Source organism: Narcine bancroftii, chromosome 1 (assembly GCF_036971445.1).
Source record: "Narcine bancroftii isolate sNarBan1 chromosome 1, sNarBan1.hap1, whole genome shotgun sequence".
In the NCBI taxonomy this organism is placed as follows: Eukaryota; Metazoa; Chordata; class Chondrichthyes; order Torpediniformes; family Narcinidae; genus Narcine; species Narcine bancroftii.
In genome coordinates this window covers 393,331,039-393,358,860 of record NC_091469.1, presented here as the reverse complement: position 1 = coordinate 393,358,860, position 27,822 = coordinate 393,331,039, and the positions used below count along the sequence as shown (strand labels likewise).

At 42.5% G+C, this 27,822-nt stretch overlaps 1 protein-coding gene across 3 annotated transcripts in view; it reads left to right on the top strand.

Annotated features, from left to right (window-relative positions):
• The window catches only part of LOC138751432 (uncharacterized), a 114,553-nt gene that overhangs the window by 61,733 nt on the left and 24,998 nt on the right, over window positions 1-27,822 (top strand). For 2 of the 3 annotated variants that reach the window (XM_069913681.1, XM_069913683.1), the window contains exons 7-10: window positions 8,756-8,924; window positions 12,734-12,885; window positions 18,446-18,567; window positions 25,238-25,291. In XM_069913681.1, the coding sequence (XP_069769782.1) occupies window positions 8,756-8,924; window positions 12,734-12,885; window positions 18,446-18,567; window positions 25,238-25,291 (497 nt within the window). The remainder of the gene's footprint in view (window positions 1-8,755; window positions 8,925-12,733; window positions 12,886-18,445; window positions 18,568-25,237; window positions 25,292-27,822) is intronic. The other variant, XM_069913682.1, reaches the window with a different exon arrangement.

The following is a 27,822-nucleotide window of genomic DNA, read 5'->3' as shown; positions in this document are numbered from 1 at the left end:
CTTGTATGATCTGCAAACTTGCTGATCCAATTGACTATGTTATCACCCAGAGCATTGATATGGATGACAAACATCAATGGTCCCAGCACTGACCCCTGAGGTACACCACTAATCACGGGCTTCCAGTCTGAGAAGGAATCATCCACGACCACTCTTTGTGGCTTCTCCCGTAGAGTCCATGTCAAATTCTATTTACTACTTCACCATGTTCACCAAGTTTCTGAACCTTCCAGACTAACCTCCCATGTGGGACCATGTCAAAGGCCTTACTAAAGTCCATATAGACAATATCCACAGCTTTTCCTTCATCAATTTTTCCGGCAACGACCTCAAAAAACCAGATTGGTTAAACACAACCTACCATACTCAAAGCCATGTTGACTGTCCCTAATCAGTCCCTGACTATCCAAATACTTGTATATCAAATTGTTTAGAACACCTTCCAATAATTTACCTGCTACTGATGTCTGACTCACCAATCTGTAATTCTGGAGCCTTTTTAAAACAATGGAGTAACGTGAGCAACCTCCAAAACTGTCATCACACCTGTGGCTAAAGTCATTTTAAATATTTCTCCCAAAGACCCTGCAATTTCTACACTAGCCTCCCTCAAAGTCAGAGGGAATATTTTGTCATGCCCTGGTGTTTTATCCACCCTTATTTGTTTTAAAGCAGCAAGCATCTCCTCCTCTTTAATCTGTATAGGTTTCATGACCTCACTGCTTGTTTTCCTAACTTTCTTTAACTCTGTGCCAGTTTCCTGAACTACTGACATGGTCTTTGCCCTCAGACAGCTCCAAGAAAAGTGCAGAGAACAAAACAAAGGACTCTACATCAACTTTGTTGACCTCACCAAAGCCTTCGACACCGTGAGCAGGAAAGGACTTTGGCAAATACTAGAGCGCCTCGGATGCCCCCCAAAGTTCCTCAACATGGTTATCCAACTGCACGAAAACCAACAAGGTCAGGTCAGATACAGCAATGAGCTCTCTGAACCCTTCTCCATTAAAAATGGCATGAAGCAAGGCTGCATTCTCGCACCAACCCGCTTTTCAATCTTCTTCAGCATGATGCTGAACCAAGCCATGAAAGACCTCAACAATGAAGACGCTGTTTACATCCGGTACCGCACAGATGGCAGTCTCTTCAATCTGAGACGCCTGCAAGCTCACACCAAGACACAAGAGCATCTTGTCCGTGAACTACTCTTTGCAGACAATGCCGCTTTAGTTGCCCATTCAGAGCCAGCTCTTCAGCGGTTGACGTCCTGTTTTGCGGAAACTGCCAAAATGTTTGGCCTGGAAGTCAGCCTGAAGAAAACTGAGGTCCTCCATCAGCCAGCTCCCCACCATGACTACCATCGGGCACACAAAACTCAAAACGGTCAACCAGTTTACCTATCTCGGCTGCACCATTTCATCAGATGCAAGGATCAACAACGAGATAGACAACAGACGCGCCAAGGCAAATAGTGCCTTTGGAAGACTACACAAAAGAGTCTGGAAAAACAACCAACTGAAAAACCTCACAAAGATTAGCGTATACAGAGCCGTTGTCATACCCACACTCCTGTTCAGCTCCGAATCATGGGTCCTCTACCGGCATCACCTACGGCTCCTAGAACGCTTCCACCAGCGTTGTCTCCGCTCCATCCTCAACATTCATTGGAGCGACTTCATCCCTAACATCGAAGTACTCGAGATGGCAGAGGCCGACAGCATTGAATCCACGCTACTGAAGATCCAACTGCGCTGGGTAGGTCACGTCTCCAGAATGGAGGACCATCGCCTTCCCAAGATCATGTTATATGGCGAGCTCTCCACTGGCCATCATGTCAGAGGTGCACCAAAGAAGAGGTACAAGGACTGCCTAAAGAAATCTCTTGGTGCCTGTCACATTGACCACCGCCAGTGGGCTGATATCGCCTCAAACCGTGCATCTTGGCACCTCACAGTTTGGCGGGCAGCAACCTTCTTTGAAGAAGACCGCAGAGCCCACCTCACTGACAAAGACAAAGGAGGAAAAACCCAACACCCAACCCCAACCAACCAATTTTCCCCTGCAACCGCTGCAACCATGTCTGCCTGTCCCGCATCGGACTTGTCAGCCACAAACGAGCCTGCTGCTGACGTGGGCATTTACCCCTCCATAAATCTTCGTCCGCGAAGCCAAGCCAAAGACTATGGCAAAAAAGCCATTTAAGATCTCCCCCATCTCTTTTGACTTCGTATATAGCTGACCACTGATCTTCAAGGGGGCCAATTTTATCTTTTACTATCCTTTTGCTCTTATTATACCTGTAGAAACCCTTAGGACTTCCCTTCACATTATCTCCCAAACCAACATCATGCCTTTTTTTTTAGTCTTCCTAATTTCTTTATTGAGTATTTTCTTGCATTTTTTTATGGTCATCAAGCATTTTTATGCTCCGTGCTGTCTATACCTGCTAGACACCTCTCACTTCTTCCAAACTAGATCTCCAATATCCCTTGAAAACCAAGGTTCCCTTTGCCTGTTAATTTTGCTTTTCACTCTTGACAGGGACATGCAACTCTGTACTCTCAAAATTTCACCTTTGAAGGTCTTTATTCACCTCACACATCCTTGCCAGAAAACAACTTATCCACACATTCTTGATCCTTCCTCATTTCCTCAAAATTGGCCTTTCTCCAATGACCAGACCTATTCTTTTCCATAATGAACTTGAAACTAATGGCATTTTGATCACTGGATCCAGAATGTTCCCCTACACATATTTCTGTCACCTGCCCTGTCTCATTCCCAAATAGGAGATCCAATATTGCACTCTCTCTGGTTAGTACCTCTATATATTGTTTTAGATAATTTTCCAGAACACATTTGACAAACTCCAAGCCATCCAGCCTTTTTAAGGACGGGAATGTACTGTATATATGGCAATCTGTGGAAAGTTAAAATCTTCTACTATCACAACTTTGTTTCCTGCAGCTGTCTGCTATCCCTCTACAATTGTCCTCAAATTCTAGTTGACTATTGGGTGGTCTTTAATACAACCCATGAGTGTGGTCATACATTTCCCATTCCTCAGCTCCACCCATACAGGCTCAGGCGATGAGTCCTCTAGTCTGTCCTGTGTCAGCACACCTGTAATATTTTAACTGATGAGCAATGCCACTCCTCCCTCTTTCATCCTTCCTGATCTATCATGGAACTCCAGAACACTGATTTGCCAGTCCTGCCCCTCTTGTACACGTTTTACTCATGTCATAATTCAACATGTCAATCCATGCTCTAAGCTCGTCTGCCTTCCCTACAATACTCCTTGCATTGAGATAGATGCACCTGAGAACATTTCCCCCACATGCAACCCTTTGATTTCTGACTTTATGTACAGTCTTCACATCATCTTTTTCCTTCCTCCATTCTTCTATCTGCTCTGGCACTCTGGTTCCCATTCCCTTGCAAATCTGGTTTAGAACTGGTTTAAACCCCCCTCTCCACACTCCTCCCCCACCCAGCACAACACTAGCAAACCTTCCCTCAAGGATATTAGTCCCCCTACAGTTCAGATGCAAACCATCCTGTCAGAACAGGTCCCACTTTCCCTGGAAGAGAGGCCAATGGTCCAGAAACCTGAAGCACCCCTCCCACACCATGTCTTTAGCCACATTCAGCTGCATTATCCTCCTATTTCTAATCTCACTAGCACGTGGCAAGGATAGCAATCCTGAGATCACCACCCGAGTAGTCCTGTTGTTCAACTTTGTGCCTAACTCCCTGAACTCTCTTTGCAGGACCTCATCACCCTTCCTACCCATGTCATTGGTCCCTACATGGATCTTGACATCTGGCTGCTCACACTCCCTCCTGAGAATTCTGTGAATTTGATCTGAGATATCTTGAACCCTAGACCAAGGAGGCTACATACAATCCATGAATCTTGATCCCTTCTACAGAACCTCTTATCTGTCCCACTAACTATGAAATCCTCTATTGCTACAGCTCGTTTCATATTCTTATATTTTTGTCAGATTTCATATTCTTAGTCACCGGACCAGACTCTATGCCAGAGACCTGATGGTTGTGGCTTGTCCCTGGTAGGTTCCTCTCTCCACCCCACACCCCCCACCTCCGCACCTCACCTAACAGTATCCAAAATGATATACTTATTATTGAGGGGAATGGCCACAGGAATTTCCTTCACTTTCCAATCCTGGATGACTAAGCAATAAACCATGATAAGGACAGATGGCATCTTTTTGACCCCTCAGTAAACTCTGCTCTTGGCTGATTCACTGTACAACTTCCTTAATGATGTAGTGGTGAGATTTAGTTGATGTGATATCACATTACATTTATCCGTTGTTTTGTTAGTATTTAAGTATGTGGCCACAATTCAAACTAATGTCACGTGATCAACTACTGCAAAAAAAGTCATTTGAATACACTTTACGAATAAAATTTAAGTTAGCAATAAGAAAAATGTTGATCCCATTTCTGTTGAAAAAAATAGTTCTTGTGTGTGCAGACCATAAGTATGTCCTATATTCCTGTGGATTTTTCTTTATTAACCAGGCTATCAAAGAGCAAATTCAAGGAACTGTTATTTTCTCATAGTGCATGTTTGAGCAAATTGAGCCATGCTTGAAGGATGATATCATTTAACTGTTTTGTATTTCGTGAGGCACTGGAAAAAAAATGAGGAAAGGTGGCTCCTTAATAAAAGTGGAATAGGAGACCATTTGTGTGAAGATTGAATACTTACAATCAACATGAAGTAAGGTATAAGGGGAGAGCAGGAATGTAGTATTGAGATACCATAATGTATGCTCACATTAACCATCCAAGATTCATATTCATGAAACAAAATCTATTTATTGGTATAGATGAAATACTTGTCCTGCATATGCACTGTTTGTATGTGTGTCTGCCTGTTTTGTATTGAGGATCAGAGAATGCTGTTTCATTGGGTTATACTTGTACAATCAGATGACAATAAACTTGACTTGATAGAATAGGCCATGATTGTATTGAATCAGGTCTGGTTCAAGAATAATTTTTCCTGCTCCTATTTTTTTTAATTTTAAAAATAATTAAGTACATGGCTACATTTGAAAGGCATCTGATGAAATTATTGCAATTGCATAATCCTCAGTGTTGTGATTTTTTTTTAGAATATTGAGTCATTTTAAGCACTGATTTTAAAAGATTTTGGTTGTTGGAAAAGATTGAGGTGATTGAATCATATTGTACTATCTGAAGGGTATTATACTACCTAGAGGATATTCATTCAAATTTATCAGCTGAAAAATACCAGTAAATCGATAGATTCACTGCATCAGTGGAATGGATAAGTGGCGTGGCTGTCAGGCAAAAATAGTTAATCATGTCATCAACCAATTGGGGAATTAAGCACTGGTCTCTTGTATTACAGGAGGGTACACTAACCAAGGAAGAAACACCCCCCACAGATGTTGCTCAGCTTACTGGGTTTTATTCAGGTGTCTACATGTTTTTTTTAGATTCTGTTAGGTCTGCTTTGTTCATGAATGAGTGAGACAAACACCAGGCTGAGTCGAAATCAGGGTTCTTTGTTCTTTATTACCGGATTGTAACACTTGCGACCAACCATGTTAGTCGGAGAATGCATTCTGCCGTTATCAGCAAAATGGTGATTTTTTATACCCTTGGATATGTGCTTAGAACATCATCATATCATTACTTGTCCAATGACTAAAACTGTTGCTATCCTTTCCCTGCTAGCTTCCTGCCTCTCAATCCATCAATGTCTCTCTTATCTTGTAAGTACAAGGATGCATTCACATCTTGTTACAGCCCTGTACATTCCCATCTCATGATGTTTTACCTAACAGGAGTACAAGGACACCTCCCCTTCTTGTTACAGCCCTGTACAGGGTAACTCCCTACACATTCCCATCTCATGATGTTTTACCTTACAATTCCCAAAGAAGGACTCAAGCCTGATACGTTGATTATCTTTTATTTCGTATGGATGCTGTGTGACCTGCTAAGTTTCTCCAACACTTTTTGTATTGCATTGTTCTTCCAGCAGTTTTTTTCCAGATTCTAGCTTCTGCATTTTCCTGGGTGTCTCCTTAATTATATATCAGTAGTTTGCTTTCAATCAAATAAAAATAAATTACTGGATGTACAATTTTTCATCAGGAAGCCAATTAGAGACCATTATATCATTTAATGTTTAATTTCAAATAAGCTTTAGAAGGATTTTTAAATGCAGGAAGAATAATTGTGGAAGCAATAAAATTAATGGGATCCTATAATCATAGAAGGCTACAGCACAAAAAAGTCCAATCTGCCCTTCTAGCCTGTGCCAACCATTATTTCGCGAGTCCCATTGACATGCTCCCATAACCCTTCAGACATTTCCCATCCATGTATCTCTCCAATTTATTCTTAAAACTTAAGATCGAGTCTGCATTCACAACGTCAGATGCCAGCTCATTCCACACTCCTACCACCTTCTGAGTGAAGAACTTTCCCCTAATGTTCCCCCTAAACCTTTTTTCTTTTCAGCTTACAATTTTGACCTCTCTTATTTATCTCCCCCAATCTAAATGGAAAAAGCCTCCTCACATCCATTCTGTTTATACCTCTCATGACCTCTTATGAAATCTCCCCTCATTCTTCTTTGCTCCAAGGAATAAAGTCCAAGGAATATCCTAGATATTATAAATATCAGGGAGTAAGCTACTGTAGTGTTCATTTGATTATCTACAGCAACCTTGCCTAAAACAATCCATCAATCACTATGTCCATAGATAAGGTATTATGAATACCAAAGGAATTACACTGGTGATGCATCGTAAGGTAATAAAATAAAAGTGTTTGAAATTATAAAACTATAAGTAAGGATATGCTGTTTACAACCAGAATTTTCCTGATCATTAAAGATCCAGAGTGGGAGAGTATTCACACAATATGAAATATAAAAGATTTAAAACAGATTTTAATTGACTGCTTTGGTTTCTTTATTATGTAGAGAGAGGTGTTCAGGGAAAATAATACTTTTCATTTTCATAATTATGGTGCTTATTTGCAAAGTAATTGAAATTGCTTTGCAGAGGATATTCATTCAAAACAAGCCTATGAATAGCTCCCTTGGAACATTTAATGTTGACATTTCATACATCTTTATGCAATATAAAGCCTGTCAATTATAATATTGCTAATTGAATATTGTTGTGATAGTTGGTGGATGTCACATCATGACTGCTTCCTAATGATTACTTCTTCACACATTCAAATCTAAATTGCATCAGTCTGAACCTCTGCAGCACTAGTAGTTGATCCGGACATTATTTTAAATTAATACTTTATATTTGGCTGACTGCCACTCAAGCCATTTACCGGATTTGATCAATGTAACAACGCGGTGACTAAAATTGTTCAGAAGGAGCTGCTTTACTTGTATTAAGTTGACACCCAGTTTAGTCTGACAACCTACAGAGAAGTAAGACCGCACAATTCTTAATTTCAAGAACTATCTCAGCACAATGAATGCAGTGATGGCAATCAGTCCTTTTAACATCCTATTGCACTAATCCTGTACAATTACAAAACTGGTATTTACATCATTGCAGAATGTCCTACCAAATCGTATAATTAACCTAATCTGCCATTTGTAGTCCTCTGAAGAAATGGAAGGTGTCACTTGAAGTGTGATCAGACACTCAGAACCAATTAATTGATAAGTGCTTGTAATATATATATTGGTCTAAATATACACAAATAGGCAAGATACTGAAGAAGAAGTAAAAGAAACCGAGCTTGAAGACACAAATTGATTGAACATTTCATTGAGAAGGAATAATCAATGGAAATATGGAAGAAATGTTCTGCTAGAGAGTTTCAAAAATTGCATTTTGATGCTGTTGGAGGCCATCTCAGGATATTGCTTTGGGAGTGTGTTAGGTCCAAACACTTTTTCATTAATGAAGTTTCTCCACATAAGGTGGAAGGGGGTGGGGGGTGGGTGATGATTGCACATTATTAATTTTCATTCATAACTCCTTAGATCGTGAATAATGTTCAGCCATCAGACCTTGGTTCAAAGTTATGTGGAGAAAAATAAATGAAAGAAAAAGTTAGAATATTGAATAGTGTAATTTGACCTGCACGCAGGCAAACTGTGCTAGTTTATTACCATCAATTTTCATACATGTAGCCCTCATAAATATGGCAGTGTGATCAACTTTAGGAAAGTATTCCAGATGGATCTATATCAGAATGTTCAAGGTGCTCATGATGGCCCAACTAAGTTTTTCAATATTGTTTGTTTCTGCTACAGCTTCTTAATACCGGTTATGAAAAATTATACTTCCTACCAGAATTTTTGATGGTGTTGTGGCGGATCGCACCACTTAGTTCTCAAACCATCATTCGGAGGTTCGGGCTCTTGTGAGAGCAGGACCCCGGCATGTTATCGGGTGCTAGCAGCAGACTAATAGCGCAAGGCTGGACGGTTTCTTTTCCTCTCTCTGAGTCGGCAGGTTGGCTCGTGTTTTTGACCATGGATAATGACATTTGAACTGAACTGTTGAATTATTAATGTTTGAACCAAATTGTTAAACAATGAAACTTGGTGTTTGTACAACTCATAAACAATTACATTGTCAATAAAAGAGTTGGAAACTCTCATGGGAATAGTCATCTCGTACAAAATCTGATGAAGTGGGTATTGCAAATATATATCTGGTTTAAAAAAAAAAAAAAAATTCCTTTCTGTCTTCCATAGACCTACCTTCATTCAACCATCTAGATCTTGATGTTTCATTGTCATGTCCTGGAATAGCAGATGAAACCTGTGCTCACTGGGATCACAAAGTTCAACTTTATGTTTGCTGTAAAGCGAACAGCTCGTACTGCAACCTTGAACTTGGGAGATGGATTACACCATTCCGGAGGTAAACCCGTAATTTGAACTCATTCCATATCCCACCACCTTCTATGTTAAAAAATGCCCCTTAAGTCTGTTTTATATCTTTCTCTTCTCATCTTAAATCTGTGCCCACTAGTTTTAGATTCCCACTCTATGGAAGAAAAAAGACTGACCATTTACCTTCTCTATGTACCTTATAATTTTATAAACTTAAGAATCCCCCCTCAGTCTCCTACGCTCCAGGGAGTAAAGGCCCAATTTGTGCAGCATCTCCTTATAATTCAAGCCCATCAGGCCGAGTAACTTTTTTGTAAATCTTTTTGAAGCCTTTTTAGTTTAATGACACCATTCTTATTGCTCACTGATGAGAAATGCACAGAGTACTGAATTGCACCCAATATTCTAAGAGTTGTCTCACCAATGTCTTGTCCAGTTGTAACATGACGCCACTCCTCATGTACTCAATGCCCTGACCAATGACATTGAAAACCCTGGCAAATTTCGACAGGTGGAAAGTGTGCTGGTATGGGGACACCAATGTCCCTGAATGTAAACCCCTGCAATAGATAGTGGACAGAGCCCAGGACATGACAGGCAAAACCCTACCCACCATCAAGAACATCTACAGGGAGCACTGCTGTCGGAGAGCAGCTGCAATTAACAACACCATGCTCTGTTCTCGCTGTTACCATCAAGAAATAGGTATGGGTGCCACAAGTCTTGCACCACCAGGTTCAGGAACAGCTGCTACCCCTCTTCCATCAGACTCCTCAACAGCAAACTCAATCAACGACTTGTTTACGAATTCTTACTTTTGCACTTTATTGATTTTTTTTTCCTCTCTGTATTGCACAATTTATTTACACATGTTCATTGATTCAGTTTATTTTTTGCCCTGCTAATAAGTGGTAGTTCTGCCTTGCCTGCAGGAAAAAGAATGTCAGGGTTGTATGTGATGTTATATATGTACTCTGACAATAAATCTGAAATTGAATTTGAAAGCTCCTTACTATTTGTCAAAATTGGTAATAATTTGGACATAAATGTAGTAATGATTAGAAAGTTTGCAGATAACATAAATTAACAGTGAAGAGTAGTCCCGGATTACAGATATTGATCAGATAACAATTTGGGCAGAGTAGTGGCAAATAAAATGTAAAATCCTGATTGCAAAATCATGCATTTTGGTAGGTTAAGTAAGAGCAAGATGTACCGTAAATATTAGTATATAATGCGTTCCATGTATAGTATGACCCCCCCCCTCCCCTCACCCGCCTGAGTCGCGCTGCCGACTCTCCGCCCGCTCGCCCGGCCACTTGAGTCATGCTGCTGTCTTTCCGTCCGCTCACCCGGCCGCCCGAGTCGCGCTGCCGTCTCTCCGCCCGGCCGCCTGAGTTGCGCTGCCGTCTCTCATGACCCCCCCTTCCCTCACCCACCTGAGTCACACTGGCGTATCTCTGCCCACTTGCCCGAGTCGCGCTGCCATCTCTCAAGACCCAGCCCCCCACCCGCCTGAGTCGCGCTGGTGTCTCTCTAGCGCGAGTCGTGACTTGTCGAAATTTTAAAAAAAAATTTTACTCCTGTGTGTAATTCAACCCCCCCACCCCCCGTATTTTTGAGTGGAAAAAGGGGGAAAAAATTTTCACATTATACTCGAATATTTACAGTAAACGGTGGATAGAAGGGCCCAAGGGAATTTTGAGAAATGGATTCTGGTGTACGTCATTTGAGCATTTAAGATGCCAACCTGGGTGGGTAGGTAGAGTGGTGAAGAAAAATAGAGGTTCATAAGTGAGGAAGAGAATAATTAGATTGTTGTAGATTAGGTTTACACAGGTTGGACAACATTGTGGGCTGAAATGTTCTCTGTTCTATGTAAAATGCTGGCCTTCTCCATTTAAACAGTTAACAGTCACTGGGAATCAAACAAGTTGATTCCTGGCTGTTTCTTTCTGCACTTTTACTTGGGCTCAGACAAACTGGCTCAGGAGCAAACCCAAAATAATTCAGCCCTGATAGTAGAATATTTATCAACTGCATCATTGGGAATGTTTATGAGAAAATCACATCTGAAATCTTCAATTAGTTGATTATCAATCTGACAATCAGCTGGAGATGCACATTGATAATTTCTTCAAATATTTCTCAGATTTTCCCTCACAATAATTTCAGCAAATGTACCTCAGAGAGTATAGATTTTTGTGACATTTAAATATATACTCTACATCAGGGATGATGACTTTTTTGGTTGTGGGCCACATATAGAAAAATATAAGGAGTCACAAGCCAAACAATATTAACCCCAGCAGTTTTTAACCAGTTACCCTCAAATAAAGATTGTGTTTTTGGACCAGAAAACCCCAGTGCTGCAGCGAGGGAGAGCTGCACTGCTGAAGAGTCATGCTGAGGCCGCATCACTGGAGATGTCAGAGGGCTGTCAGACCACAACTGTGCAGGGTGTCTCATGTGATGCCATGTGGAGAAGTTGCCCTGTCCTGCTCGGTATCTACCTTCATTACTGTCAGACAGATTATTTGGCAGCCTAGTTTTGGGATCTTGCTGTGCTGTCAGCTGCAGGAGGCAGAAGGGACTGATGCAGAGCAGACTGTTGGGACCCTCTGAAATAGACACAAGGGGTGCTGGAGAGATTCAGGTTCCTCCCTGTGGAGGCCTTGGAGGCTGAGAAATGTGGATCCGCTAATCCAACACCCCCAAGTCTCAGATGGAGCTGTGTGTTCAGAATGTGACGGAGCAGACAAGTCACCTTGGGATGGCCCTACCCTTTCCACCACCTCACAATTCTGGTCACCAATGCAATGACCAATCTACATAGAGCAAGATCCCACAGCTTTACTGCTGCAGACACCTTCTGATCTCATGGCACCCACAGCTGCCTCATGGGATACCATGTATGGTGTCACACGCCCATGTGCTTCCCCGCGCCTAGTGGGTATAGATTACGGGGCACCCTGGGAGGCTCGGGGAGATGTACACAGCATGTTCCTTTCACCCGTTTGTCCACGTGCACTGACACAGCTGATCCAGCTGCAACTGGTGCCTCCTGGCTCATCATGTCGATATCTAGCGATGCACAACTGCAGTGTCACAACCTCTGGTTCACCACACTGTGGTCTCTGGGAGCGGAGAGCTTGCAACACGAGTAGAGCAGGTGACTACAGGAATGGGAGTTGGACCAGAGGAGGACTCCTCACCTGACTCTTCTTGTTTCCCCCACCTCTCCCTCCTTGCCCAACCCCCAAGCTCAAAGCAGTTCAGCTTTGTGTCAGAGCCAATGCAGGGAACACCAATGAGCCATTCAGTTGAGGAAGACATCGCAGCTGCCTTGGATCTGTTTCTCAGGTAGCATCAAGTCAGCACACAGGAAGTCAAGTCCTGTCCTCTCTTGAGCTGGGTTTCCCCACCACAACTCCAGCCAGATCTATGGCTTCCTGAACTCAAGATTCAGCCCACTTAAAAAGAGCAGGAGAAGAGGAGAAAATACGCACACCCCCCCCACTTCCACCTCCAACAAATCCATTTGTGGAGAAAGATCGAGTAGGAAAGAGTGGAGACTCAAAATTACTAGTGTTGAAATTAAGAAATGCAATGGTAGCATAGTATTGTTAAAAATGGCAGCGGCATCTAGTGTTAAAGTTAACAAGGGCAATGTACATATAGTGCAATTTATTGTTAGACACTATGGGCAGCGGGCCAGAGGTGGGTAGTTTAGCCACCCCTGCTCTATTTCAAGGTAAGCCCTCTTTTAGTATTTTCATCTATATTTTTTCCCTTTGCCAAAATGGTTATTCTTATCTTTCCAACTTATAATTACAGACGCATTGGCCATTGGTTAACAGATGTCTCTCCTCTTCTACCCCTACTTAATGCTGCAAAATGCACGTTCACAATGAAGACTGTGCCATGGGCCATGCCCTGGAGACCAACACTAAATCTACGTTTCAGTAAGGTAAACCAGGAATTAACAGGTAGGAAACAGCTGCATTTTATTTTGTGATTAATATGTTTGTGACTGGAGATGAAGTAAATCACACCAAGATTTTTGATTTCTTTTTATTGTACCTGATAAAGGAAACAGAAAGGAACAAATATTTAATAGGAGAAATCTAATGGAAAGAATGCTAAAATACTGCATTGGTTTTGCTTGAATTCCGGTCAAAATGTGAGAATGTGAGTTAATAGAAAAATAGAAAATTGAGCAATTTTAAATTGTGACTGTCCATGTGTCCAAAATCCATTGCTAATTGTAATAATTGCCTTGTGACACAAAATAACCCAGTTTTACTTGTATTCTACTGGCCCATGACTGCTATTAAAAGTTTCTATCCAAAAATCTCATCTAAATCAGGAGGGTAAAAAGATGACATGAGATGGAGCTGGCAGGCAGGATAAAGGAAATAGTATTTCCTTTATCAAGAGATTCTACTGATATAATAAGTACAAAGGATGGCTAGGAGGACAATTACTCTCATTAATGATCAACAAACATGACTTTATGTGGAGCCATGGGCCAAGAAATTGGAGAAAATGAATAATGAGAAGTTCAACCATGTTAAAATTACCAGGGAGAAAAATCTTAGCAACCTTGGAATTCATAACAGGACCTAAATAATTTGGGGAGGTGGGCCAAGGTTTTGCAAATGGAATTTAACTCTGACAAGTATGAAACATGGTCAAACTTGCACAATGAATGGCCGGACCCTGGAGAGTTTTGTAGGACAGAGATACCTTGGGGTACAGGTGCATTGTTCCTTGAAAGCGGGAATTCATATAGATAAGATGGTGAAGAAAGCATTTTGCATGTTGGTCTTCATTGGGTGGGGTATTGAGTATAAAGGTTGGAATCTCAATACAGCTGGACAAGCCTTTGATGAGATCACTATGCAGTTCTGGTTGCCCAGCTATTGGAAGAACCTCAATAATTTGGAAGGAATGCAGAGGAAATTCACTAGGATGATGCTGGGATGAAGCGGGTGAGTTATAGGAAGAGGTTTGATAGGCTGGGTCCTTATTTCCTTAGAGTGAAGAAGATTGCGGGGTAATCATATGGAGGTTTATAATAGCTCAAGGGGCATGGATTAAGTGAATGCTCATAGTCTTTTGCCCAGGGTAGATGACTCTAGAACTAGAGGGCGTAAATTTAAGGTGAGAGTGAAAGATTTAAGAGGGATGTAAAAGCAAATCATTTCACTCGGAGGGTGGTTCGTGTCTGGAACAAACTGCCAGAGGAAGCTGTAGAAAACATTTGGACATATTTAAAACATTTAAATAAAGCATTGAGAAGGAAATTGACTAAATGCAGGCAAATGGGATGAGCTCAAAATTGCCAACTTGGTTAGCATGGACAAATTGAGCTGAAGGACCTATGACTTTAGGTGCAATGATAAAGTTTGTGTTGTGAGCAGTACAGCTAGACATCCCATACACAGTTCAGTAAGTGTTTCAGTTTATTCTAAACATTGATGTGTTTTACAAATGATGTATGATAAAGCTTAGGGCATAAATCCTGAAGAAAAGAAGAATTTATTTTTCACGGTATATAAAGGAGCTTAGAAATTCATTCTGCCTCTACTGGTTTGCATAGAAGGAATAATTTCATCAAAGCAATTTGAAATTAGTGAAAATAAAATCAGGCATTAGATCCATTGATTACACCTAACTGTTTATCACTTGTGTATCCCTGCATAGAAATCATATTGCATTACATTTCCAGTTATTTAATTAATTGAGTTTAAAAAACTCACATGAATAATTTGTAACATGTTGAAGGAAAACAGGTTTGTCTTTTAGGCATTAATGAGGATTATGTTCCTAAGAACTGGCTATCGATTATACTTCTTCTTTGGCTTGGCTTCGCGGACGAAGATTTATGGAGGGGGTAAAAAGTCCACGTCAGCTGCAGGCTCGTTTGTGGCTGACAAGTCCGATGCGGGACAGGCAGACACGGTTGCAGCGGTTGCAGGGGAAAATTGGTTGGTTGGGGTTGGGTGTTGGGTTTTTCCTCCTTTGCCTTTTGTCAGTGAGGTGGGCTCTGTGGTCTTCTTCAAAGGAGGTTGCTGCCCGCCAAACTGTGAGGCGCCAAGATGCACGGTTTGAGGCGTTATCAGCCCACTGGCGGTGGTCAATGTGGCAGGCACCAAGAGATTTCTTTAGGCAGTCCTTGTACCTTTTCTTTGGTGCACCTCTGTCACGGTGGCCAGTGGAGAGCTCGCCATATAACACGATCTTGGGAAGGCGATGGTCCTCCATTCTGGAGACATGACCCATCCAGCGCAGCTGGATCTTCAGCAGCGTGGACTCGATGCTGTCGACCTCTGCCATCTCGAGTACTTCGACGTTAGGGATGAAAGCGCTCCAATGGATGTTGAGGATGGAGCGGAGACAACGCTGGTGGAAGCGTTCTAGGAGCCGTAGGTGGTGCCGGTAGAGGACCCATGATTCGGAGCCGAACAGGAGTGTGGGTATGACAACGGCTCTGTATACGCTTATCTTTGTGAGGTTTTTCAGTTGGTTGTTTTTCCAGACTCTTTTGTGTAGTCTTCCAAAGGCGCTATTTGTCTTGGCGAGTCTGTTGTCTATCTCATTGTCGATCCTTGCATCTGATGAAATGGTGCAGCCGAGATAGGTAAACTGGTTGACCGTTTTGAGTTTTGTGTGCCCGATGGAGATGTGGGGGGGCTGGTAGTCATGGTGGGGAGCTGGCTGATGGAGGACCTCAGTTTTCTTCAGGCTGACTTCCAGGCCAAACATTTTGGCAGTTTCCGCAAAGCAGGACGTCAAGCGCTGAAGAGCTGGCTCTGAATGGGCAACTAAAGCGGCATCGTTTGCAAAGGGTAGTTCACGGACAAGTTTCTCTTGTGTCTTGGTGTGAGCTTGCAGGCGCCTCAGATTGAAGAGACTGCCATCCGTGCGGTACCGGATGTAAACAGCGTCTTCATTGTTGGGGTCTTTCATGGCTTGGTTCAGCATCATGCTGAAGAAGATTGAAAAGAGGGTTGGTGCGAGAACACAGCCTTGCTTCACACCATTGTTAATGGAGAAGGGTTCAGAGAGCTCATTGCTGTATCTGACCCGACCTTGTTGGTTTTCGTGCAGTTGGATAATCATGTTGAGGAACTTTGGGGGACATCCGATGCGCTCTAGTATTTGCCAAAGCCCTTTCCTGCTCATGGTGTCGAAGGCTTTGGTGAGGTCAACAAAGGTGATGTAGAGTCCTTTGTTTTGTTCTCTGCACTTTTCTTGGAGCTGTCTGAGGGCAAAGACCATGTCAGTAGTTCCTCTGTTTGCGCGAAAGCCGCACTGTGATTCTGGGAGAATATTCTCGGCGACACTAGGTATTATTCTATTTAGTAGAATCCTAGCGAAGATTTTGCCTGCAATGGAGAGCAACGTGATTCCCCTGTAGTTTGAGCAGTCTGATTTCTCGCCTTTGTTTTTGTACAGGGTGATGATGGTGGCATCACGAAGATCCTGAGGCAGTTTTCCTTGGTCCCAACAAAGCTTGAAAAACTCATGATTATACTTAACCTCTGAAATTTGGCCCCATGGAAGTAAATTTTCCTGCTGTACCTTACCAACTATTAGTGGCATCCAATTCTGTACAAATTATCCACCATTCTAGGCAAACTATGATGGACATTGCTGTCTACGTTACACCTGAAGCCTCTTTCTGTGCCTCCATTGACAATCATCATTAATCAAGAAAAAAGTTACCCTTTTTGATCACCTAAATTTAAAAGTTACATTGGGGATGAAAAAAAAGCCAAAGCAAACTAAATACAGTCAAACAATTTCTGTAAATGTCATCTATGTTAGATAAGATGAATAATAGATAATAATAATGAGTTTATTACCATATATAGGTACACAATCCTTATATAGGTACAAAATCTGGAAAGCTCCAAAATTTGGCAAGTGGGGAGAGAGATGGCAGCGCGAGTCAGGCGGGCGAGGGGGAGAGACCGGCAGCGCGAGTCAGGCGGGCGAGGGGGAAGCAACAGTGCGAGTTGGGCGGGCGAGAGACTGGCAGTGCAAGTCAGGCGGGCGGGAGACCGGCAGCGCGAGTCAGCCGGGTGAGGGGGAGAGACCGGCAGTACGAGTCGGGCGGGCGGGCGAGAAGGGGGAGACCGGCACCGCGAGTTGGGTGGGCGAGTGGTGGGGGGGAGATGGCAGCGCGACTGGAAGGGGGTGGGGGTGGATACGGCAGCACAATTCAGGTGGACTTAAATCTGGCTTTCCGAAATCTGGAAAAATCCGAAATTCGGGACACATTGTCCCCCAAGGGTTCCAGATAAAGAATTGTGTACCTGTACATGGTAAAATGTACATGTGCACCAAAATTCTTACTTGCTACAGCCAAACAGGTACTTTGTATAAAAGACTACAAAAACAACACAAAAAATACTCCACAATATTATATTGAATTGATTTAAAAAGTGAGTGTTTTAAAAAAATAGATAATATATTTATCCCATTAAAAATAAAACAACTTTGCAATTGTGTTGTTAGTCCTTCAGTGGCGCCAGAGAAGTGTAACAAGGAAAGGTTCAAAAGCCCGTGGGAAATAAATTGTTCTTGAACGTAGAGGTGCAGGTCTTCAGGATTTGGTATCTTCTGCCCAAAGTGAGAAGAGGTTTGTGACCAGGGTGGTGTGGGTCCTTTATGATATTGTTTGTCTTCTTTTCTTTTCACCTCATATATTCAATACCTGTAGATGGGAGTCGGAGATTCTGATGGACTTGGCTATGTTTGTTACCCTCTGGACCCTTCTGCAGTTCTCAGTATTCAAATTTCTAAACCAGGGTGTGATGCAAGCAGTTAGTATACTTTCCACAGTGTACCTCTAGAAGTTTGATAGAATATTCAACGGCATGCCAAACCAAGGCAGTTAAGATGTTGAGACTGTGAACTGTTGATATATGTGAATATTTTATATTTATTATCTCTTCCCGTACTAGGGCAATTAAATGTTTACTATTGGAGTTCGATTTTTTTTTACATAACTACCTGTTTGATTGCAGCAAGTAAGAATTTTGGTGCATGTTTACATTTTATTTATGTGCATGACAACAAGCATTAGAATTGTTCTGTGTGAGACCCACGGACAGACTCCCTGGTGAAATATATCCATTCAAAAATTACTCTGCACAAGGCGAACATGATGATCAGTGAACCAATTATAAATACAATAAACTATTAGTGAATTTTCTTGCAACATTGCTGTGATAGTACAGATCTATCACATAGTGTGTATAGTTACTGTATCTAGACTGTGCTTACAGCGATTGGCTGAGAGCTAAGCCACACCTATTGTCTGGGCCTTAAAGGGTTGTGTCCCTAGCCAGGTCGGATCATTCTGGACTGGTCGGCCACCTGTGAAGAGCTCTGGTCTTTTGCTAATAAAAGCCTTGGTTTGGATCAACAAGTCTTTGGTTCTTTCGACGAGCTCTACAATTGCATTATTTATTCCGACTATAATTGTAATTCCATTCTATGTACTTCGACATGTATATATATTTTATCTTATAGGCTACAATTCAACACTGCATCCCTTTCAACTACTTCAGCTCTTTACTGGTGGTACTTTTGATAAGAATTACAACAAGAAGTATCAGCCTATTAAATTTGTTGTGCCACCCTCTACCAGGAAGGTAAAGAATAGCAAAATATGATGTGTTTAACTGTGATACACGGAAGACTTGTGTATGGTATTAACTCCAATGTTTGGTATCCTAGACTGAATGACTATTTTCTGCAACTTAGCTTGTGAAAAGCATGTTTAGTGATCGAGAGGTAAACCAAACACGAGTGGTAATGCATCTGTCACTACATTTTGTTTTAAAGCAACATAATATACACGTTTTATAACCAACAAGTTCTAGCAGGCTTAAAGATGCAATATTAATTCTTTGACTCCAAACATTCATGCTGACACAGTTGCAGAGGGGGAGAGGGAGAGGGGAATGTGCAATTCTTGACATCCTTTTGCTCTGGCTTGCCTCCTCTCAATCACTCTTGCTCAATGCTATCTCTCCATGTATGAATATATGTTGTAACTCTGTTACGACTCTCTCTCCATCTTGCCATCATTGCAATGGGAGATCATGGAGCACTCAGGAGAGTTGGAGACCAGATATGGGTGCTCAACAATCTATAGTGACAATTATCAGAAAAGTCTTGGCATATGACTTATGTCAATTTGACGTCACATACAACAATGTTGAATTGACAATGTCAAGAGTGAGTGAAATATGATATTTATAATGAAAAGGATTGTAAATAAACTTTTTTAAAAATCCTTTATGTCTTTACCTTCTCAAAGAAAGTGATCTAGATTGTTGATGCAATCCAAATTGATGCCACTTTCTATTATAGAGAGAAATTGAGTCCTTTATTTCATGCTGTAAGTCCAAACACGGTGGGATTGATAAAGGGAGACCAATGCTGCAGATGGTGGTGAAGACAGAAAATATTCAGCTGATCAGACAGCATTATTCTATCTCTAAAGGCACTGCCTGACCTTAGTATCTTTGGGCATTTTCTCTTTTAATTTCTGATTTTCCCATATCAGCAGTTTTTTTTTGCTTTCTCCTGTAGATTGTGATACTCTATTATGGTAATGAAGAAAGAAAAATAACATACTTCTGAAGTTATATCTTATTCTAGGTTTCTTTTGCCTTGTTACTTTTAAAGAAGTGACAAGTTAAACTGTACCCATTCAGTATATCTGGTTATATTTGTGATTACACTTCATGACCTCCTTCAGTTTACTTCATTTAACACAATCAACAGGTCCTTATAATACTTTGTGAATTTATCCAGCTTTTCCACAAATGCTGTTTACTTCAAAAATACCTTCAAATAGCAAACTCCTTCCAATAACTCCCTGGGTAAAGAAAGATAGTCCAGTGAACAGCTAAACCAGTGCTTTGACCTGAATTGTGATTGGCTCTTTGGAGTCATAGCAGCCAATAAAAGGAGAGTGGGAATTACTAGCCATGCTTAGAGATCAGAAATCAGAAAGATGCAAACACTCTGATCAGACTATACTATAGCTTCTCAGTAGCTTCTGGGAGATAGAAGAATTTGTTATTTGTATCCAGGAGAGTTTCTTGAAGCAGTGACTAGATGGTTCAAACAGGAAGGAGAGTGCCCTACTCCTTGCATTGGCAACTGAGCCTGGTGGCCAGGAGCTTTCAGTTTCATTGGGGGAACATTTTGAGAATACTGTTTACTCTTCCTAAACCTTCAAGATTGTTATGGAGAAAAATAAGATGGGCCTTGGGAGAGAAAATTAAGACATGATTAGACAAGCTTGGGGATGGTAATTGAGAGCAGTTGTTACCTGACACATAGAAGTTGTTCAGGGATTGACCAATTAGAGTCCAGGACAGACAATGTTCTAGTACGAAGGAAGGATAAGGATGGTGAGGTGAGAGAAGATTGGATGATGAGAGAGGTCATAAATTTAGTCAAAAAGAGGCATGTGTAAGGATTAGGTATCTACAAATGCAGATGGCCCTGGAGGAATATAAAGATTGCAGAAAAGAGCTTAGACAGAGTATGAAGAAGATCAGTAAGGTTCATGAAATGTCCTTGGTGAGCAAAATTAAAGAAAATGAATGGAAAAGCTGGGTATATGATTCAGTGATCATTGGGGTATCAGAGATAGAGAGGGTGAGCAAATTTAAATTCCTGGGATTCATTATCTCAGAAGACCTTTCCTGGACCCAACACACTAATGTAATTGTGAAGAAAGCATGTCAGTACCCCAGGTTTTGCAAAGAATAGGCTTGGCCTAGTTGCCGTGGAATGTCACAGTCAGCTGGACTTTGCCATGCCACCTATCCTTTGTGGTTGTTTTTTCCTGAACATCCTCTTTGACCACAATGCCATCAGACAGTGATCAGCACAAAATGTCCTGTAGAAACTGAGACACGAGGACTCAATGGATTCCTTGGGGTGGTTCTCTGAGCAAGCCGTTCAGGTCATCTGGTGGAATGCCTCATTACTAGGGCTCACAAACAAGCACCAGGACTTGGTCTGGCTGGCAATGAGAGGAGCCCTCCCAGTGAGATCCTTCTTGTACAACCAGAACATCACCCTCCATGCACGTTGCCCTCGGATGGCTGCAGTGGAGTGGATACGGTCAGCCACCTTTTTGCTGAATGCAGATTTAAAAGGTGTACGGAGAAGGATGCAAGGTCACGGTTCATCCCCAGCAACAGCGTGACAAAGGATTCTCTGATCTGTGGACTCTTCCTGTGAGTCCAACATCCAGAACTGATGGAAGGTTATCAACTCATTGAAAGATGCTCTTTTGTCTACCTGAAACCTGTTGGTCTTTCAGCACAGTGAGATGTCAGTGGGGGAATGCTGCTGACTGGTGCATTCCAAGCTGCTGGAGTATTTGCCGAGGAATGCACTGAGGCTTGATGCAGCCAATGCGAGGGTGCTGTGGGGAAGGACCATAGTCTAGAGTCCTCCCATTACCTGGCTCTGAGGGGCTGAGACTGAAGAGAAGCCGCTCAGTCAAACGTAGGGGGGAGAAACAACAAGGTGCCACAATAGTGGTATGGGGTATTGAGGTAACAATGTACATTGATGAGAATGTTTAGACATGACTGACATAGGGGCACTAGAGAGCAATTGATGGAGTAAGTCACAACCTACAGAACTCCTGTGAGTTGTATTGATAAAACAGTATTTAATAGCAATTCAGGGAATGCCATACCATTTGATTATAGTTGGCAACATTTTGAAGTGATGGGTGGATTTTAAAGTGTTGAAATGCCTACACGAAGGCTAAAAGAAGAGACAGCATGCAGCAGCCTCACAGGCCCACCCTGCAAACTAAAGCCTGAGCTTCACCTGATCATGTTTTCCCAGGCAGCTCACTGTCAGACCACTAAAAGCATTGACTGACTTAGTAAAGACATTGTAGAGAGAAGAATACATATTGGAGAAGAAATGGCTGCCCTTAAGGCATAGCAGCAGACTGTAAAAACACAATTTGTGGCTGAAGAAGTACCCACAGACACCAAACTGAGAGAAATTAAGGATACTGTTAGGGAGATAGAAAGTTCAACATCGGGGTATGCTGATGACATCTCAATGCAAAAGAAAATTAAAACTCTCACCACCGATATAATGAAGCTGGAAAATAGATATGAGGATTTGGAAGCGAGGTCCTGGAGAAATAACATAAGGTAATGGGGGGTTCCTGAAGAAACCGACAACACGAGTAAAAACACAGTATCATCTTTATTAAAAGAGGTGTTTGGACTGCATAAAGAGTCACTGGTGAACCAAGCACATTACACCCCACAGCTGATACCAGGACTGGGGAGCACCCAAGGTCCATTTTGGCCAGACTTTACTATAACAGTGATTGCGTGGATGTCCTATGCCATGCCAGAGAATGCCGCAAGGTTTTCCATGGACTTCCTGTGAAAGTGGCCTAAGTGCAGGCGGTATTCAATGATGTCAGACGAGAACTGTGTACCCTGCAGGGGGTCCATTATGGGTTAATCTACCCAGCCCAACTAGGATCACTTACGACGACGAGGTGAAGGATTTCCTCTCGAGTGAAGAAACGAGAGTATATGTCAAGATGATGAAAAACAACTGATTAAATCGTGAGTGCAGTGGGGCACTGCCACTTAGAAACCATAGAACAATTACAGAACAAAAACAGGTCATTTTGGACCCTCTTGTCTGCGCCGAGCCACTTTTTCTTGCCTAGGCCCACTGACCAGCACTCAGTGCATAGCCCGCCATACCTCTCCCATCCATATACCTGTCCAAATTTCCTTTAAATGTTAAAATCAAGCCCACATCTACCACTTCAGCTGGAAGCTTGTTTCTCATTCCTACCACTCTCTGAGTGAAGAAGTTCCCCCTCATGTTCCCCCTAAACTTTTCCCCTTTTACCCTTAACCCATGTCCTCTTGTTTGAATCTCACCTGCCCTCAATGGAAAAAGCCTATCTACATTTACTCTGTCTATCCCCCAAATAATTTTAAAAACCTCTATATGGTCCAGAGAATAAATTCCTAACCTGTTTAACCTTTCTCTGTAACTCAATTCATGAAGTCCGGGCAACATCCTAGTAAATCTTCTCTGAACCCTCTCTATCTAATTGACAACCTTTCTGTCATTAGGTGACCAAAACTGCACATAGTACTCCAAATTTGGCCTTACCAATGTCTTATACAACTTTAACATAACATCCCCAGTCCTGTACTCAATACTTTGATTTATGATTTACACTTGTTGGGCATTCTTATTTTAATCTGCAGTTACCAAACTTATTAAGTTTGTTAAGGCAGAATTCCAAGACTTGTATAATACGGCATTACTACTGTTAATTTATTGGGTTGAATGACATAGAGCTGACTGAAGTGCCTTGCAATGTGCCTGTAAACCCAATTCAAAATTTGCGGGATGGATGGTCATGTTTCTTTTCTATTTAAGCTCATTCTCTGAGTCCTTGACAATTCGGGGCAAGGACATTTAGACCATGTGGATGTGTGTTGTCCCCATGGCTTAATAAGTATGTGGGCATGTATTCAGATATATTTCTGTATATTGTGGGGGATGGGGTGGGGTGAGGGGACCACCTTGACACTGGCATTCAATTAGGGTGGTACAGCCCACAAAATCTGAATGTATAATCCAATGAAAATGAGCACCCCTGGCGGGGGTATGCCTGTCAGATTTCTCAGTTGGAATATCAGAGGAATGGGAAGCCATATCCAAAGAAACATTTTCTCCCTCTGAACCAGTTAAATGGAAATTGAGGAAAAACTGTGGGAAGAGGCTTTGGACTCATTCAGTTAAGGTAGTACACAGAGTTCATTTTTCAAAATCCAGACTATCAGCCATTTATCCTGAAATAGAGAAAAAATACAATAGGTGTAATGGCTCCCCATGCCACCTAAGTTGTATGTTTTATCAGTGCCCAAAAATACAAGGGTTCTGAGTGGAGTCTTCAGCACATTACCTGAAATATTTAAAGTCAATTTGCAACGCTGCCCATTGACTGGAATATTTGGAATTGCCGACAACTCCCTAAATTCCCTGCAGAAAGATGCAATTTCCCTAATCTTGTGGTACTGCAAGTCTGATGGAGATCCCTTATTACATAATGGATGAAGGATATCAGTTTCATTATTAAACTGGAGAAAATCAAATACACATTAAGAGGGTCCACAGGAATATTTATCAAAAATGGCATCCCTTTATGCATTTTTTTATTTGCATTACGAGTGTTTACGGAGTAAAAGACTAACTGTGAAATGGTTGTACAAATACAATCGGTAATATACCGATGATACAGTCAGCAAAGATGCCAAGGTGGTCAGGGGGTGGGGTGCCTAGGCATGTATCTAAGGGTGTATGTGAACAATTGTGGATATGTATGTTGGTTTTTCAGTTTAAAAAAAAAAACCACAGGAGCACAATGTACATCTGTATAATGTGCATAAAGTTGTTTTTGATGTTCAATAAATACATTTTGGAAAAAATTGACTCGTATCATGAATGTAAAATGTGTTGAAAGGTTTTCTTGTTTGTAAATAATTTATTGTAATAAAGTATATTTTTGGAAAAAAAAATCCTGGAGGCCCAAGTCCATAGCTTTTTGAAAGTGGCCATGCAAGTAAATCAGATGGTAAAGAAAGCATTTGGAATACTTGGCTTCATTGGGAGGGACATTGAGTATTAAAATAAGGAGGTCATGTGGCATCTGTATAAAACTTTGGTGAGCCTACTCTTGGAATACTACTTGTATTTCTGATCACCCCATTACAGAAAGAGTGTGAAGGTTGTGCAAGGGTACAGAAAAGGTTGACCATGATTTTGCCTGGTTGAAAGGGTTTGAGTTCAGGGGAGAGATTGGATAAACTTGGGTTGTTTTCTCTGGAGAGTAGGAGACTAACGGGTGACCTGATAGAGGTGTATAAAATCATTGATAAGGTAGACAGAATCTTTTCCCAGAGCAAAGGTATCATGTACTAGGGGACATGTATTTAAAGTGAGGAGGAGGAGGGAGTTCAGAGGTGATGTGCAGGACAACAGGCTGCCAGGAGTAGTGGTGGAAACTAGTACAATGGTTGTGTTTAAGAGACTTCCAGGTAGAAAGATGAACATGAAGGGATGGAGAGATATCTATTAAGTGCAAGCGACATATTTTTAGTTTGATTTGAACATCACATTTGGCACAGACACATGGGCAGAATGACCTGTTCCTCTACTGCGCTGACTGGATTTATTAGTAATGGTATAACTTCCCCATTTATTCTGATTTACTGTGTACAGTTCCAGGCACTGCAACACATTCAGAAAAAGAACAAGAAAACTTCACACAAAAAAGTAAGTCTCTCAATTGATACTAATTCATTTATTTTAAATTAGGAAGAAGGTTGATATTTAAGATTACATAGCAAAGAGAAGTAGATGACTTTGGAAATCAATTATACTGTAGTGAGGTCACTGCGGCTACAGCTAGATTATAGCTTTCGGTTATAGCCCTAACGCTGACACAGAAGAAAGACACACACACACCAGTAGAGTGAATTCGACACTGAGTTTATTCAGTGGCAACTCTGGCCTTTATAGTCAGCTCGGCTGCATCACAGCTTGAGCAGGCCAGCTGCTGATTGGCAACCTCAGATGCCCAGGCCCCGATTGGGCCCCCTGTGATACACCGGTGGTGATTGCCTAGTTTCACCGCTCTGCCAGTGGCCTATGGAAACGGGCATTTCAGCCCACATGATGCTTTGCCGGTCACTGTGTTTGACGGCCGTTTCCTGCCACATGACTCCTCCCTCCCCTCCCAGAACCAGCGATCGGGGCACTTTTTAGGAGGCCGACCCCTGTGCCGTGGGGTCAGGTGAGTGATGGGCTGGACAAAGTCCAAGTAGGCCAGTTTCAACCAGTCGAGTGTGAAAGTCTCTTCCCTGCCACCAATGTCCAAAATACAGATGGAAACGTGTGTATGAGGACACACACACACACACACACACACACACACACACACACACACACACACACACACACACACACTTGTAAGGCTGCTATAGAGGTGGCCAGTGAACCCCGCGCTGAATAAACATGTATTTACAATCAGTAAAGTTCTTTCAGATGTAAGTGCAGGGTTGGCTGTGGAGTCCAGGTTTAGCGGGAGCCAGGGTGGCTAGGCGCTCGCATAGTCAAAACATTGTGGTCACCAGGGGCTCCTCTAAGTCCTCAGGGGCCGTCATGAATTCACTTGGTATAACTAGGGGTGTGCCTTGATTAACACGACAGAGGATGCCTCGAGGTCCTCCTTGGATGCGGTGTGGATACCTAACAGGACCCAAGGGAGTTTGTTGGCCCAGTTAGGATTGGTAAGCCATGCCATTAAGGCTGCCCTAAGGTGTCTGTGGTACCTCTCCACCAACCCATTAGTCTGTGGGTGAAATGCTATGGTGTGGTGGAATTGGGTCCCCAGGGCATGGGCTATGGCAGTCCACAGATCGGAAGTGAATTGGGCCCCCCTGTCCAATGTAAGATGTTTGGGAACCCTGAAACGGGCTACCCAAGTATTGAGTAAAGCCCATGTGCATGCTTCTTTGGAAGCCTCTGATAGTGGCACCACCTCTGACCATCTGGTCAACCATTGTGAGAAGGTAACGTGCACCTCTGGATATGGGTAGGGGCCCCACAATGTCAATGTGCACGAGGCTGAAGCGGCGACGAGCTGGCTCGAATGTCTCTGGTGGAACTTTGATATGAGTCTGGAGTTTGGATGACTGGCACTGATTTTATAAGTCCTGGCCCACAGGGTGACCTCTTTGTGGAGGCCGTGCCAGACATACCTATTCGCCACCATTTTGACTGTAGTCCTGATGGCGGGGTGAGCCAAGTTCTGGACCAAGTTGAAAACCTACCTCTTCCATGCAGCCGGAATGACAGGGCAAGGTTTACCCGTCGAAGTATCGCAGAGCAGCGTGCGATTGCCGGGGGCAATCTGGATGTCCTGCAGTTGTAAGTCAGTGAGCGCTATCTGATATGCCGGAATGTCAGGGTCTGCTTGCTGCGCATCAGCCAGGGCCGCGTAATTGATGCCAGGGGTAGGGTTGTATACCACCAAGATAGCTGGATGGGATAGGGCGTTTGGCACCATGTTGAATTTGCTGGCTACGTATTCAATGTCCATTGTAAATTCGGTAATGTAGGACAGGTGCTGCTGTTGCCTGGCTGACAACAGATCTGACACCTTACTGAAGGCAAAGGTAAAGGGTTTGTGGTCCGTGTAAATTTTTAACTTCCTGCCCTCCAGGAAATAATAAAATTGCTGAATTGCCAAGTATAAGGCTAACAGTTCTCTATCAAGGGCCCTGTACTTGAGCTCTGGTGGCCTGAGGTGTTTACTGAAAAAGGCCAGCGGTTGCCATTGTCCATTCACCAGTTGCTCAAGTACACCCCCAACCGTGTGCTAGAGGTGTCTGTCATGAAGGTGGTCGGAATGTCTGTCTGCGGGTGCTAGGACATTTTTGGTGGCCGGAAGACCTTGGTTGCCTCCTGGGTCGATTGTATGTTTTTACTGGGTCCTGCCAAGAGGGGAAAGAGTGGGCTCATGACGCGGGCCGTACCAGGTATAAAACAGCGATAAAAGTTGACCATACCTTCAAACTCTTATAGTCCCTTCACCATTGATGGCGTGGGGAAAGAATGAATAGCATCCTCCTTAGTGGGCAACAGTCTGGCTTCATGTTGGTCAATACGATGGCCCAGGAAATCAATAGTCTCTCGGTCACACTGATGATGATTAGGCTGAAATCGCTCAGCCTGGAGAATAATTGTTTTAAGTGGGCGTGCTCCATGCGGGTGTGGCTGGCGATTAAAATGTCGTTGAGGTA